General features: G+C 53.3%; 1 protein-coding gene across 1 annotated transcript; it reads right to left on the minus strand.

The window, feature by feature from the left end:
* Window positions 1–1,607: 1,607 nt before the first annotated feature.
* CCN5 (cellular communication network factor 5) lies at window positions 1,608–14,267 on the minus strand. The gene is made up of 5 exons (XM_077159453.1): window positions 13,992–14,267; window positions 13,739–13,853; window positions 9,554–9,770; window positions 3,939–4,193; window positions 1,608–2,209 (listed from the first exon to the last, which is right to left on the minus strand). Exons 2-5 carry the CDS (start codon window positions 13,796–13,798, stop codon window positions 1,989–1,991), a joined length of 753 nt encoding a protein of 250 aa, XP_077015568.1. The 5' UTR covers window positions 13,799–13,853; window positions 13,992–14,267; the 3' UTR covers window positions 1,608–1,988.
* Between the last annotated feature and the right edge of the window lie 1,702 nt (window positions 14,268–15,969).

The raw sequence follows: 15,969 nt of genomic DNA on the forward strand, positions 1-15,969 counted from the left end.
GGTCCTGGGAATCCATGCGCACATACCAGGGACTGCCACGCCTGGCCTTGGGGAGCCCGCTCACCAGTGCTGAGTGTAACAAACAAGGAACTACTCGGGATGTTGGACAGTGGTGCGCGGATAGACAGACGGATTGACAGATGGGTGGACAGAGTGATATGGCTAATGGGGCAAAGCGTTAGAATTGATGGAGCTGGGCAAATGGGGGGGTGGAGGGTGTCAGTTCTCTAGGGGCGTTGTATTATTTTTTGCAACTATTCTGTAAGTTTGAAATTATTTCAAAATGAAGAGTTTGAAGAAAAGAAAATGTGATGCATGCTATGGGAAAAAGAGTAAGGAGAGCTGCTTAAGGCAGAGTAGAAGAGGGGGTGGGGGGCTGAGGGGCCCAGTGAATGGTGGCTTTGTGAGTCAACACTTGCAGGAGTTCAGGTCCCTGCGGGCATCTGGGGGATGGTGATTTGGGTCAGAGAGCCACGGCCTTGTAGTCTTGGCTTCTGGATTCTGGGGTACCGCCCCCCCACCCCCACCCCAAGGGCTGTGTAGACTTCCTGCAGTTGCTGAGCTCACAGTCCCCTGTCTGGTCTCTCCTGTGCAAACCTAATTCCTCCCACATTCAATTCCTTCTCTCTCTCTCTTTTTATTATATTGCACCAAAGACGCCATTCACGGAAGAATATTCTATTTATATGAAGTTCAAATGCGGGCAGAACTCATCTCTGGCGATGGAAATCAGCACGTGCTTGCCTTGAGGAGTGAGGGAATAGCCAGGAAGGGGCAGGAGGGACCTTTCTGAGATGGGAAAGTTTTCTCTGTTTGCTTGGGTGTTGGTTATGGGAAGGGTACATTTCTAAAGACTCAAAGTATACACTTAAGACCTGACCATTTAACTGTGTGTAAATTATAGCTCAATAAGACGAGTTATTAAGAAGAAACCCCTCCATTTAAACACAGAGAATGTTTTCTAATTTCCTGGCTGGATCCCGTTGGAGAGGCAGTTTTTATATTTAAACAGACCCGGGTAGACTGTGGAGAAGGATGAAAATTTTATGTTTATTTTTTTTAAAAAAAGAGTAAAGCATGAGACTTCAAACAGAATTTCCCACTTGTTGGTTTATTTCAGGCTGTGTTCCCCAGTGTCTGGGAGGTCGCCTTCATTCTCCCTGCTTTTTTCTACTCAAAATATTGAGACGCACAGATCTATATAAAGTGATATGGCACATTGTGATGGCTTAAAAAAAGTTAATTCTTATTATTGGAATGATTTCTAATTGTTTTGTTAATTCTTTTTTTAATTAATAAAAAAAATAAAAAAAAAACCACACATTTCAGCCTCAAAAAAAAAAAAAAAAAAAGTTAATTCTTATTAATGTGAATTGCGTTGGCTGGATCACTTGGAGGCTTGCTTTCTGACTTCTAGATGGCGTGATTTTAGCTTGTGAAATCACGAATAGTTCAGTCCCCGACTTCAACCCTGGATGGGAGGATTTTTTCAGAGCGGCACAAGTTCTTCAGTCCAGGGAAGGAAGCAGGAGATTCCGAACATCTGTGACCCCCACCTCCCCCATGCCCCCCATAACCTCCCCTCACCCCATCCCCCATTCCCCCTCCTTGCCAGAGCCCCAGCCCAGCACCTGCTCAGCCGGTTGTTGCAGGAGACAGCTCCCCATCTCCTCCCCAGGGGACGTGGAGAGAAAGCCCACATGGACATGTCTGATAAAGGTCGTGGAGAGGCGGGGTGTGGACCAGGGGACCCTAGGAGCCTGGGTCAGCCTCCAAGGCGGTGGCTTAGAGGCGGGGGGCGGGGAGACCTAAGGTCACGCTGTATGTCCGGGTCGCCAGGGGCGGGGCAGCTTGTGAATGGTCCCATCCTCCAGGGCTTGGGCCAAAGACCCGAGCTGGGTGGTTACCTGCGCCCAGGGTGTGGGGTGCATCCTCGGCTGCCGGGGTGGGTGCCTGCCGGGCACTGCGGCTCCATTCCCGGGCCAGCTCTAAAAGGCTGTGTTCTGGGGGCTGCGGGCCCCGGGGGGCGGGCAGGGCCCTGCCAGGCAGCGGCGGTACTGGGGCTCCAGCCGGCAGAGGCGGTTCTGGTTGGACACGCGGGTGGCCAGGCCCAGCCCGCAGGTGACCGAGCAGGCGCTCCAGGCCGTGCTCCATGCTGGGCACGGGATGCCCGGGGCGGGGGGCGCCACGAGGCCAGACCACCGGGGTCCTGGGGGCGAGAAGGAGAGGTCAGCACCGCAGGGCCAGGGCTCGGAGCCACATCAGCTACCGGCTGGCAGCTCACCTCGGTCAAGTTGCTTAACTTCAAAACTCCATTTCATCGGATGTGGCACCCCTCGTGCTGGTTGCTGGGACTGAATAAAATAAAGGACGTGGTGTGCCGGCACAGCGCCCGGCCCTCATAAGCACCCCATAGATAGTGGCTGTGAGGCAGCAACGGCGGCCCTGATTGTGGGGGCAGCTCCCCGGCCGGCGGTGAGCTGCTTCAGGGCAGGGGTGACCCCTCGCCTTCCCTGGACCCCTAGAAAACCTCCCAGGCGGGAGCTGCGCTGCCTGACCTTGGGGCAGGGCCGCAAGCAGCTCTGGAGCCTTGCCTGGGACCAGCAGGCACGTTCAGCCAGGCCTGGCTTCCCTCTTTCCTGCCCTGACTCTCCTCTCTTAATACTTTGTTGTCCTTCCTTTTAGCTCTTTGCTCATGGGTTCTCAGCTGGGGTGATTTGAACCCCTGGGGGACACTTGGCCATGCCTGGAGGCATTTGGGGGGGGGTCCGTGCTGTGGCATCTGGTAGGTAGAGGCCAGGGAAGCTGCCTGCTAAACTGCCTGCAGTGCACAGGACAGTCCTCGTAGGCCAAAGGTCAGCAGTGCCGGGGCTGAGAAACATGTACTATACCTGTGCACACACACACGTGCACACACGTGCACGCCAACAGTGGACAGGCACCTATCCTGCCTCATCTACTCAAGGAGAACTCAGTGACCTTCTCCTGTGCATTTCAACAGCTGCATTGCGCTCCCTGGCAGGGACAGTAACAGCCCCCGCCGGGAGAAGGCGCCTGCCATGGCCGGAGGCTGTGCTGACCGCGCTGCCTGCGCTGCCTGTGCTAACTCACTCACGGCTCACAGCAGCTCTGTGAGGCACAGCTGCTTATCGTCCCCATTTTAGGTTGGCAAAGTGAGACACAGAGAAGTTGAACAACTTGCCCCCAGTCACACAGCCAGTAAGTGGCGGGGCTGGGACTAGAACCCGTACAGAGCCTGTGCTCCTCACCCCAGGCTTCACGGCCTCTCGTGGAAACCATCCCCTGCTGTGGTTGTCTTTTTTTTGTAAAGTCACATGCATGTGATTAAAAAAAAAAGATCAGCAACATAACATAAAATTTCTAAAACTCAAGAGTTTATAGAGGGAAGCACCATCTCTCCCCCACCTCTGCCTGCCCCTAGGCCGCATCCCTGAGGCAGCCACCTTGCCTGCTTCAGTTTTGAGTTCCTCTTTTGATAAGTCCAAATACTGATATATTAATAACATTATGGATTACGTTTTAATTATATTACACAGTAAAATTAATGTTAATACTATTAGATATGCCCATCTTACACATTTATATTATATAACATTAATTATATTGTATTATATTATTGTACCACTGCTAGGAAATGTGAGAATTTGGCTCAATTACCTTTTGGTTCTCCTTCCCTCCCCCCTCGATCTATTAATTTTTAAATTATTCATGATTTAAAATGATACTCTGAAACCACGGCTTCTTGTTCTGTCAGCTTTAAAGAGGTCTGGGGACTCCTGCTCTCCCCGCCTGTACCTCTCCACACCGCCGCCGTGAAGTCTCTGCTTCCACGTTTCCAGGTGTGTGTCCTGGCACCTGAGGGCCCCCCCAGCCCCCCACCGCCTCCAGGGTCCTCCCCGGGCACACCCTGCACTCACCTCGGGCTGGGGCGGGCTGGACCCCCAGTGTCCCACCTTGGTCACAGACCCACTCGGGGCAGCACTGGCCCGGGACCTCAACCCTCCGTGGGTGGGGACAGTCCCAGCTGGGCAGCCGGACATCCTCGCTGCAGAGGGGCACACAGGTGAAGCCGCCATCCTCGCAGCGGCAGCGAACCCTGCAGTGCGGCTGGAAAGTCTCCCCATCCCGGTACAGGCGGCCGTTCACCTCGCAGCTCCCGTCGTCCTCTCCCACTGTGGAGGACAGCAGACCCCGGGGGTCACCCTCGGCCCTCTCCCGGCCCACGCCCCGCTGAGTAAAGCACTCTGGAGCACCTGGGCACTGCCACCCCATTGCTGGTCTGTCCTGCACCCGCAGGAAGACTGGGGACATCCCCGACCCTGGCACGAGGCCTGCAGAACACTGGCCTGGCTTGGCCCCCAGCCCCTCCCTTTATTAGCTATAGACATTGGCCAAGTGCTTTCATCTTTCCTTGCCTCTGTTTGCTCGTCTGCAAAATGGGGATATTAATGGTGCTTATTTCTCGGGGATGGGAGAAAGACTAAATGAGATGATGTGTGTAATGTAGCCAATGTAAAGGAGGTTTCAATAGATACTATGCTGTTGTAATGTTACTATTATTATTATTATTATCATTTTTTTTTTATAACATGGGCAGACACTGGGAATCGAAACCGGGTCCTCTAGGCACGGCAGGCGAGCATTCTTGCCTGCTGAGCCACCGTGGCCTGCACAATATTACTATTATTATATACCAATAACAGACAGCTACTAAATACAGACTGATATTTTATGCAACAAGCTTCCACTGCCCCCTGCTGCGTTGTAATCATCACTGTCAGGTCAGGACTTCACTGGCTGGCTGTGTGACTTTGGCTAAGTTACCTAACTTCTCTGAGTTGCCTGACTGCTACCCACGATGGGCATGGCATTCTGTATGTTCAGGTACATGGGGTGAGATGTGCATGCCACCTAGCACGGCACAAAGCACATAATAGGTGCTCAGAGAACACTCTTTGAATGATGCCCTCAATGCGTGGGGTTATGACCACTTCCTCCACCGGATGCGAGCTCCTTGAGGAATTGGGCACCCCCCCATGCCTGCTCACACCCTCGATGGGGCATACAGAACCTCGGGAAACACCCTTTTGTTAATGTCTGGCATGAGGCTTGGCACACAAAAGACACGGGATGAAATAATTCTGACTCCTTGTAATTCAAGAGCTATTTATTGTGCCAACTACTGTGCTCCAAGACAGGAACAAGTCACAGCCCTTGCCTCAAGGGACTCACAAGGCCGGTGGGGAGACAGATGTGAAAGTCACCATCTCCCAGGCAGAATGATGTAAGAGCCCTGGAGAGGTATGAGTGAGCTGCTTGGGAAGTGCAGAGCAAGAAAAATCAGAGAGGGCTTCCTGGAGACATTGATTCCAACTGAGCTGGGTCTGGGGGACAGGACCAATTGGTAAGCAGATTCTCCCAGGTCCCCCAAGAAAATCCATAGCACTGATTAATCACAAGAGTTTCAGAGTCACAGACTTGGATGCAAACCCCAGCTTCCCATTTGTTAGCTGTGCAACCCTGGGCAAGTTACTTCACCTCTCTGAGCCTCAGTACCCTGCCCACAGGGCCACTATGAGGAAGAAATGGGCTAGAGTATTTATTTAAAGCATTTTGCCTTGAGCCTGTTACCTAGTAAGATGCTCAATAAATGGGAATGGGTTTTGCTTATTCTTCCAAGGAGAACAGAACCAGTGTCGGCTCCCTTTCCTGTTCCCCCAGGGCATAGCCAGGGCTCCTTATGGTTCCAAACCTCTGACCTTTGGCCTGGACCCTGTAGCAATTGGTTTCCTGGAAACTGCAGACGCAGCTGCACGTTAATCCTCACTCCCAGCCTGGCAGAGCCCGTCGTCCCCCCGCCTGACTCATGCCACAAGCCTGCTGCCTCCTGGTCACTGAGATGATCAGGTAAACAAAAGGCTTGTTTAGGAAAATCAGCTGGAGGGGTGGTAATTTTAGCAACTTGTCCTGGCACCTCCCCAAATGCCACAAGACACCTCCAAGCTCACTCACTCTTAGAATTCCCCACACCCACCCACCCATGCCCGCTGGCAGATGCTAAAACCCTCTTCTTCCTTCCAGGCTGCTCTAAGGCCCCTTCTCCAGCAACTTCCCCAGCCGGTGCCTTCCACTCGGCTCCCCCAACCCCTCCCAGGCACCCAGTACAGTCTCGTCTGGCCATCTCTGAGTCCCACTAGGACTCCCTTGCAAGGGTGGGGAATACAGGACTTTCCTTCCCCCCCAGTTACTGGCATGCTGTGTGTCCTTGTGCAGGGGACATAACCTCTTTGAGCCTGATTTTCCTTATTTGCAAAATAGGGATAATAACAACCTACCTTGTTGAGGATAAAAAGAAACCGTGCACAGAAAGGGTCTGTTCACAGTAGGTGCTTAATAAATGGTTCATTTACTGCTTGCTCCACTTGAACTATTGTTATTGTTCATTCCTTCATTCAACAAATATCTATCAAGCACCTACTATGTATCAGGCACTGTTCTAGACACTTGTGATACAGCAGTGAATAAATCCCTGCCCTCGTTGGAGCTTTCTTTCTGGTGGAAACAAACATAATAAACAAGTAAAATGCATTTTGTCAGATAGTGATGAGTGCTAGAAAAAAAAAGGAGACTCGGGATTGGGTGGACAAGGAAGGCCTCACTGAGAAGGTACGTTTGAGTAAAGCTTGAAGAAGAGGAGGGAACAGGCCATGCAGATATCTGGGGGATCAGAAGGCCAGCTAGGGAGAACAGTCAGTGCAAAGGCCCTGAGGTGGAAGCAGGCCTGGAGTATTTGAGGAACAGGAAGGAGCCCAGTGTGGCTGGAGCAGAGAGCAGGCTAGGGAGAAGGGGATGAGATCAGAGAGGAAACAGGAGCGAAAGCCTTGCGAGGACTTGGGAAGCCATTGGAGGGTTTGGGGCAGAGGGAGAACAAGATCTGACATGTGTTAGCAGGATCCGTCTGGCTGCTGGGTTGAGAATGCACTAGGGGGAAGGATGGAAGCAGGAGGATGGCTGTAGAGTTACTGCAGAAATGCAGGCGGCCGTGATAGGAGCTCAGACCGGGGAGGTAGCAGTGGAGGGGCTGCGACGTGTTGGATTCTGGAAATATCACGGATATTGTGGATAGCATGTGGGATGTGAGAAAAAGAGTGACATCAGGAAGGACTGAAAGTTCTCAAGCCTGAGCTACGGGAAGCATGGTGATGCCTTCAGTTGAGCTGGGGCAGCCGCAGGTGGCGTGAGCGTGGGCTGTGGGAGAGGAGGGGTGCAGCGCTGGATGTGCACTTGCTGTGACCGTGAACCCCCTGAGAAGGGCTGTCGAACCCGGGAGGGATTGGAGAGGTTTTTGGCAGCCCCACAGCCCTGGTTCACCTGCAGGGATCTTGCCTCTAAATTCAGTTCAAATCATTACACATCCTTGCCCAGGCCTGGGAGTTACAGAAGGACCAGGGAACAAGTAAATCCTTGGCCTCCAAGTATTTGAAGTTGGTCCGAGATGGAATAATAAATACTTCTTAATAAAGTTATTGACAATAACAGCTGCCATGTACTAACATGCTGATTGCCAGGCAGTAGAAAGATGGAGCCTAAGGCTGTCGAACCAGATACCCTGTGTTCATCTCCCAGCTTGACCATTTGCAAGCTGTGTGGCCTTGGGCAAGTTGCTTAACCTCTCTGGGCCTCTTTTTTCCATTTATAAAATGGAGGTGACAATAGTTACTTATGACGTGTGGTTGTTGTGAAGATTAAATGAGTTAATATCTGTGACTTCCTTAGTGCCTGCCTGGCACATATTAATTGATAAGTAAAGGCTTAATAAATAAAAATAAATTGCCAAGTGCTTTACATGTATGGTGACTAATCTAAAGAAGAGCCCTGTAAGCTAAGTGTTTCTTTTTCTCATTGTTTTCTTTAATTTTTTTGTTAGCAATCATCTATGAGTTTATATAACAAATCACCCCTTTCTCAATATTTCACTTCCCCAATCAATCAATCGATAAAATAATAAAGCATTTAACAGGGACTTACTACTGATAACACTCTATCACTAAGATTTTTTTACCAGGCTTTTCCTATAGAGGGATTTGTGGACCACTTTCTTTAGTTTTTATTTTTATACGAATGGGACACGCACATAGATGAGAGTTCTGTTCCATGAGGCTTATTTGAAAAAAGAGCAGTTCCCACCTCCTTCTGTTTCCCTAACCCCCCCAGGGGACATTTAGCAATGACTGGAGGCAGTTTTGATTGTCACCGCTTGGGGGAGGGCGGGGGGGCTGTGGACCTCTGGTGGGGAGAGGCCAGAGATACTATGGAATGCACCTCCCCAGCCGCTGCCCCCCCTCCCCGCCCAGGACAGGCCCCACTACAAAGAATTATCTGGCCCCAAACGTCGCTAGAACGAAATTGAGGAAGCAAGGCCTGGGAGAGTGTGGCTCCAGGCGCCCAGGGAAGAGAGGGGCTCCGAGCTGAGACTAGACAGAAGGCGTGCTGGCACTGTGACGGTCGGGTTCAGGTGTCACTCAGCCAGGTGACATGCCTGGGGTCTGGTCAGGTGACCACTGGCCTGGCCGTGGCTGCAAGGATATTTCGTGGCTGGTTGGTGAACTGGAGGCTCGTTTATCAACTCATCAATCAGTTGATTGCAGCTGTGGCTCATGAATCTACGAGCAACTGAGGCCGAGTCTTACGCAAAGGAGAGAATCCAATCAGCTGAATTTGATCTGATCAGCTGAAGACTTTTAAGGGAGAAGAGGGGCTTTTCACTGCTTTTTTAGCCAGCAAGCCTCTTCTGTGGAGTTCGTCAAGACCCTTCTTCGGAGCCGCCAGCCTCGCAGTCTGCCCTACGGATTTTGGACTCTTTCATTCCCACGGTTGCATGAGACATTTGTATAAACCTCATAGATTGTTCAGATCTCTCCAGGGGGCTCTGTTTCTCTAGAGAACCCTAACACTGCTTTGGAGCCTGTTTGACACTCAGTATGCTGATTAATATCGGGTCACCTCTGCTTCTTCATCCATATACAAAGGGTCTGAAAGTCCTCGCCTCGTAGCGGGGCTGGGAGAGGCGTGTGAATTATATAAGGAGCGCTTTGCACCGCATCTGGCACATCTTGTTCTGAATAAGAGGTTGCACTTTTATTTCCCAGGTGCTGGGACTTGGGAAGGTCCTGAGAATGGGGTGCTAGCCTTTGGTGGAAGACTCTTGGATGAATTCTCAGGGAGGGGCTGCTTGACCTTGGCTTTGGAAGTCGGCTATGATCTGGACAGGTGGGGGTGGGTGCAGGCTCACTCCTAGCAAAGGCCAAGAGGGGAGAATTGGGGGGGTGGGGCTTAGGGAGCTATGTACTGACGACGAGTCTGGCTGCAGCAGGTGGTGTGCCTCATGCAGGTTAAAGGAGGTAGAGAGAGAGGAGGGCTACTCTTTGACTCAAGATCCCATGGCTTTGCCTCCATGCCACCCCCCCCACCCTCTAGCCGCCACCCTCTCCCCTCCACCCGCCATGGTCATCAGCCCGGCAAACCTGCTTACAGAGGCACACGCCCCCCAGGCCTCCGGGGCCCGCCCCGGGCTGGCAGACCAGGCCCTGGCTGGGGTTGCAGACGTGGAGGTGGTCGCAGGACTCGCCCAGCTGCCGTGCGCACATCCGGCAGCAGCCACAGCCATCCAGCACGAGGGGCACTCCCAGAGGGCATCGGGGTGGTGGCCAGGGGCAGGCACATGGTGTCGGGCACAGCTGGGCACACACCTGCAGAGACAGAGACCTCCCTCAGCCATGGGTGCTTAAGGCTACAGTGAGAGCCTCTCTGCGGGCCTCTTCTCTGCAGGTCTCGGTAGTGTGCAGTTTGTGCTTTGGCCCCAGAGTCACATGGCCCTGGTTTTGGGTCCCACGTGTCCCATGATTTTGGGGGGTCATGGACAAGGACTCTGGTCTGAAATTCCAGCCCTGACTCTACACCTTAGTAGCTGTGTGACCTTGGGCAAGTTACTTAGCCTCTCTGAGCCTCAGTTTCCTCATCTGTAAAATGGGGACAACAATAGTATCTAATGCGAAGGATTGTTTTGAGGGGTCCATAAAATGATGTCATATCCTTCACACACTGCCTGGCATGCACGAGATGCTCACTGTTTAATTGCAATGCACAACTTAGGCGCTGCCTAAGAAAGGGAAAAAGCCATAAAAAAAGGATTAAAATAGCAGGGTATATTCCCGGCCCATGCACTTTCCCCACACACCCCCCACCCCAAAAATCGACAAATGGTGCTACAATAATGGGATAGTCACATGGAAAAAGAATGAAATGTGACCCCCACCATACAGCATACAAATAAAACAAAACAGCAGGGTGTGGTGTTTTCTAGCATCTGGGCTGAGGATATTTATTTTGAGGGCTGACTACATCAAACTGTATCATGGACATCTTTGATTTCAGAGCAATCCAGAATATGATTCCCAAACCTGAGTGAACATTCACATCAGCCAGGAAACTTGGGAGAATACAGATGCCCAGGCCTGCTCTGCGCCTTATCAAATCAGAAGACCCAGAGGTGAAGCCCTGGACTCTGCATTTTTAATAAGCTGTCCTGGGACTTCTGTTGCACAGTTGGGTTTTCAGCCCTTCTGCTCCAGTCCAACTTTCTTCCTCTCCGATATACAGATGGGGAAAACTGAGGTCCGGATAGGAGAAGGGACGCGCTCACAGGTACAGCATGTTAGCTGCAGTGCTGGGAGAAATAGCAGGTGCCTGCTTCCCCACTGAGGACCCAGGCACACCACGTAGGAAGCGGAGTTTTCCTGTAACAGGTGCCTGAGTCAGGGACCCAACCCCAGTGGCAGGGTCAAGGCACCAACCCAGGCGTCCTGACTGCCTTGCCAGCACAAAGCAGCAACCCGCAGCCAGGTGCAATGGGCTCCACCATTTGAAGGTGGGGGCCCAGAAGCAAGTGTAAGTCAAGATGTTCCCAGTGGCCATCTAGGGGACTGACCTTTAGTTTGATAGGGTCTTTGGGCCCAACTGGACGTTTTTATCTAGAGAAGGAGAGTTTAGGAGGATGACATTAATGACCTCATGCCTCCTATGTGACCTTTACCCAAAGGCGGTCTGGATCCACCTCTTGTAGCCCCCAGTCCTGCAAACCTGCTTTCAGTGACCTGCAGCACCCACCCTGGCCACACAGCCTGGTAGATGACCTCTGGCAGAACTCACAGGCAGGGAGGCGGTCAAGGCCTCCATCGACCCCGGCACTGGATAAGCAATGGAATTGGGTAGCGTGTGCTGGCCACCTCACAGGGAGTGAGTTCCCCGTCTCTGCAGGTGTGTCAAGAGGAGGTTGGATGATGCCGAAGCTACACTAGAGAAGACTCTGACTTGCCTCTCAAAGTGTGGTCTGGTCCAGAAGCAGCAGCACCTGGAGCTGGTTGGAAATGCAGCATCTAGGGCCCCAGCTTCTGAATCGGATTCTGCATTTTAGTAAATCCCCAGGTGAGTCACACAGCATTGATTTGAGAAGGAATAGGCTGGACTTTGGGGTTCCCTTCAAACCAGAGGTTCAGCGATTCCCAGCTCCCTTGACTAGGGGAACTGGGCGGGGAGGTGTTCTGGTCCCTTCCAGTCTCAAGGGAGTGCCAGGAACAAGGCTGTCTGCTTTGCCCCTGGGTCCCCTCTCTGAGCTCCCCATCCTGAGCAAGTGTGATGGAGCCTCAGGCAGGTCTGATTGCCAGGGGAGACTGTTAATATCAACGACAATGGCTAACATTCAGCCCGGGTGGACTGTTTGCCGAATGCTTGAACATGCTGTCTGGGTTAGCCCTCCCGTGTGGCATGCCACCATTATCCCCATTCCAGAGACCAGGAAGCCAAGGCTGGAGCAGTGCAGTGGCACAGACAGTGAGAGGTGGAGTCGGGGTGGGAATCCAGGTTCATGGGAATCCAAGACCTGAGCTCCTCATCCCTATACTCATCTCATGTCCTCTGCGGTCTCTGACTCTGGCCTAGTCTCTGCCTCGATGTACCCATCTGTCCAAGAGGGATGATGACAAGCCGGGGAGGGTGCTTCAGCCTAGCTGGAGGGCCCCGCTCTCCTGGCCTCCCTCTGACTCCACACCCTTCCTAGCTACCTTGTCCCTATGTTTGAGTTCTCGCATCACAGACTCGGTTTCCCCGGAGCCTGCGGTGGTTCCTAGGTCTGAGCACTAGCCATGGAGCCTCCTGGGCAGGACTCAGGATCCATGATCGTGACTTGCGGTGCTCCCTTGGAGCACATCACTGAGCTGCTGCGTGAGATGCAGATGGAGGTCGGTTGTCCCCTCTGTCAAATGGGGACGGACACAACCTATCTTGGAGTGATGACAGGGATTCCCGGAGGTCACAGCCGACTCTTGGTGGGCATGACTTTGCTTGTGTTGGGTCCCTGCCTCCTGTCCCCCTCTGCAGCCCTGAGGCCAGGAGGCCACAGCCTGCCCGGAAACTTGTACTTCCCTCCCTGGGTATACTGATGTGGCTTTCTATCTTTGTGATGACTAAGACCCTGTTTTCTGGGCAGCATGCTACCCAGCTTCCTGAGACCAGTGGGAAAAGCAGTCCAGGAGGGCTTTATTTTGATCTCTCATTTAATTCTGAGCTCCTTCTCCCTTCCCAACCCCCAAGTCCCTTGCCCCAACTACTCAAGCCACCCTCCCTGGCATCACGCCCTGCCCCTCCCCATTGGGAGAACACATAGCAGAATAAGCATGCTAGCCGGGTTCCCAGCCTTCCCCAGCCCCAATGTTTGGGGCCAGGGAGAGAGAAGCCCCTGCCCTGTGCTCCTCAAAGGAGCTTATTATAAACATATTGGGACTATGGCTTGTGGTGGGGCCGGTCCCCTTGGCACCGGGAGCCCAGCATTTGCTCAGGGCTTGTGGTCCTGGTGCACAGCTGTGGCCTGGGTCCAGGTTGGGGTGGGAGAGGCACAGACACACTCATGCCCATCCTAGCCTCCACCATGCCCCTCCTGTAATGCTGTCATGTTTCCTGGCTGTGTGGCTTTGAGCAAGTTGCTTACCTTCTCTGAGCCTCACCTGACAAAAAATTGGGGAGAATTCTTTATGGGGTTGCTGTGCACCTCAGGCAAAAGGGACACCCCAAACCATTTGGTAAATGCCCCATGCTGCTCATTACCCCACTGAGCTCTGCCCTCCTGGAGCCAAGTTAGCAAGTCACTGCCCGAGGGCCTGACAACATTAAGGTCCTCACAGTATGTACTTTGCAATTAGTTAGACCAGACGTCTGTCAAATCCCAGCTCAGGGGGAGGCAGGGCATGCCGGGTCTTACATATCAGTGTCCCCACTTATATGGAGCCCCAGTCATGCTTTTAGAGGGGCTGCAGGACTGTAACCATCATAAAATCCTCTTTTGACCATGTCCTGTGTCCCAGGTACTATGCAGGGCTCTTTAGCTAAATGATCACGAAGGATCTTCACAAAGGCTTTGTGATCATTAGAAGGGGGGGGAGAAGCTGAGGCTCAGAGAGGGCAAGAGACTTGCCCAAGGTCACACAGCAGAGCTGGCCAGAGGCAGCTGTCTGGGCTCCAGGGAGGGAAGCCTGGTTTGGGCACAGCATCCAGCATGGGGGGCCTGCAGGAATTCTGCCGGGGGTGGGGGCCCTTGGCTGTGACTTTACACCTCCCCTGGTGGTAAGAGAGCTCAGCAGGATGGGTGGGGCCTTGGCCCCCTTACCTTTGAGAGGAGCCCCAGGAGGGAGAAGACGAGAAGATGAGTCTCTGTGGTGCTCCTCATGTCACCGTGTCCCCCGTGGAGCCAGCTTTGAGCCTGGGAGGCAGGACCTGTGGGTCTTTATGTTCCAGCAGCTGTGAGGTCACTCCCCAGCACACGCACACACACACGCACGCACACACACATACACACACAAACTGGCCTTTTTGTTCTTTCCTCCTCTCCCCTTTGTCATGCTCCCACTGAGTCCATTTACCTGGAGATGAGACTGTGGCCACCAAGGGGTGCCCACCAGCATGAGTGTGAGTGTGTGTGAGTGTGTGAGAAAGCCAGAGCCAGCGATGGTGCCAAGAGCCTGTGGCAGGCTGGCAGGGCTCCTATAGCTCCTCCCAGCCCAGGAGGGCCTTGGCATGAGCCGCTGCTGGGGCTGCTGCAGCCTTGCCCCGACCCCCTCTGGCACCAGGGGGGCTGTAGATCCAGGAAGCGCTTGGGCGGCTGGGCCCCCCTTGCAGACCTGACCCGTCGTGGGACCGGCGGCCGGCCCGGGGCAGCCTCGGTGCAGCCTGTGCTTCTGGCCGGGAGCCCGGGGGCGGGCGTGGCCCGGAGCCAACCTCCCCGGCTGCCAGCTCGCTCTCAGCCTCCCCATGGCCTCTCCCGGGCTCTGAGGGCGGGCGGGCCAAGGGCCACGAGCCCGGGCAGGGGCCTCGGATGGGCCCTGGCCTTGCTGGGTACCGTGGGCTCGGCTGCAGGTTGGCACCAAATCCATTGGATTTAGCTTGGCCAGCTCTGCAGCCTCCTCTGCGGGGAGGTGCAGCCACGAGCTCGGGTGACAAGGCCCCCGCGGGGGAAGCAGCCAGGCCGGACTCCTGGGCCTGCCACGGGGGCCCCTGGCTGAGTGAGGGACACAGTGTGGGGAAAGGGGGGTGTGGCATGGTCCCCGCGGTGGGGGTGGGTGCATGAGGAGGGCGCAGGGACGGTGGGGTAGGATCCCCCTGCCCTTCCTGCAGGGGAGGCCCAGGGAGGTTGGCGTCCTCACCACGCCCTCCCACGGACGCGGATGGGCTATTGAACCCGAGCCAGCCCTGGAACCCACGTCCGCCTGGGAAGCCAGCTGTGCACCCCCCACCCTCAAAGACGGCCTTTACCTGAGGGACCGGGACGCACAAAACGATACCTCCAAACTGTGGGAGGCATCGACCGCGCTGCAGCTACGCGGCCCGGGGGAAGACGTGGCCTCTGACATCAGGATTTGAAAAAGATAATAATAGAGGTGACATAAATTACCATGATCTCCCCGAAACTCGGAGTGCACAGAGCTGGGAACAAAGGGTCCCGGAAGGGGCGGGTGCCGAGGAGGCAGAGTGCCTTGTTGAAGGGCCAGCCTGAGGGTTCTCCAGCATGGGGATCGCCCTCTGCCGTCGTGGGCCCCCGGGAAGGAGGCGGTGAAGGTGGAGCTGGAAGGTGAAAACGTGGGAGTTGATCCTTTAAGGCTGAAGGCAGCAGCCAGGGAGGTCCAGAGACTTGGAAGAAAAAAGAGAAACAGTGGTGGTTTTTTTTTTTCTTCCTTTTTTGGAAATGCTTACGTTTTAATCAGAAGTACCCCTAGTTTGTTTGTTTTTTAACACCCAGAGTGGATCATTTTTCAATGCCCTGTCCTTAATAAAACAATATCATTTTCAGCAAGAGTCATGAAATGAAACGAACATATTTCATGCATAAACTAAAATGTGCACCTACCAAATAAAACCATTACCCTTTGCAGTTTGCACTGTATCCCCATCTTACATTTTAAACACAAATCAAAACTCTAAGCAGTTCCGTGGAATGGCAGAATTGAAACACCCGAATCTTGTCTCTACCATCCCTCTGGTTTCATTGCTTACGTGAATCTCCTGTTTATCTGCAGAAATGTGGCTGGAGACTGCGTCTGCACCCAAAGGAAGCTTCAACAGTTTTAAACTCTTAGGAACTCGCCGTTTCGAGGGCCTTGTGTTTCTGAGTCCATGTGAGTAGGGGGACTAGAAGTTCTCCCAATTAGCTTGTAGATTATGTTACTAAAGGATAAGAAAAATGTGCTAACCTGACACGTGGAATGTCAACACCGAATGGCTGCTGCCACGATCCCTTAGAACTTGAATCAAGAAAAGATATTTTCAGGAGTATTTTACTGCGCTGTGCATTACCTAGATTTGCCAGTGCGTGGTGGTCATATAAAACTGACTGTGCCTCGGTTT

Source organism: Tamandua tetradactyla, chromosome 1, assembly GCF_023851605.1.
Source record: "Tamandua tetradactyla isolate mTamTet1 chromosome 1, mTamTet1.pri, whole genome shotgun sequence".
NCBI lineage: Eukaryota > Metazoa > Chordata > Mammalia > Pilosa > Myrmecophagidae > Tamandua > Tamandua tetradactyla.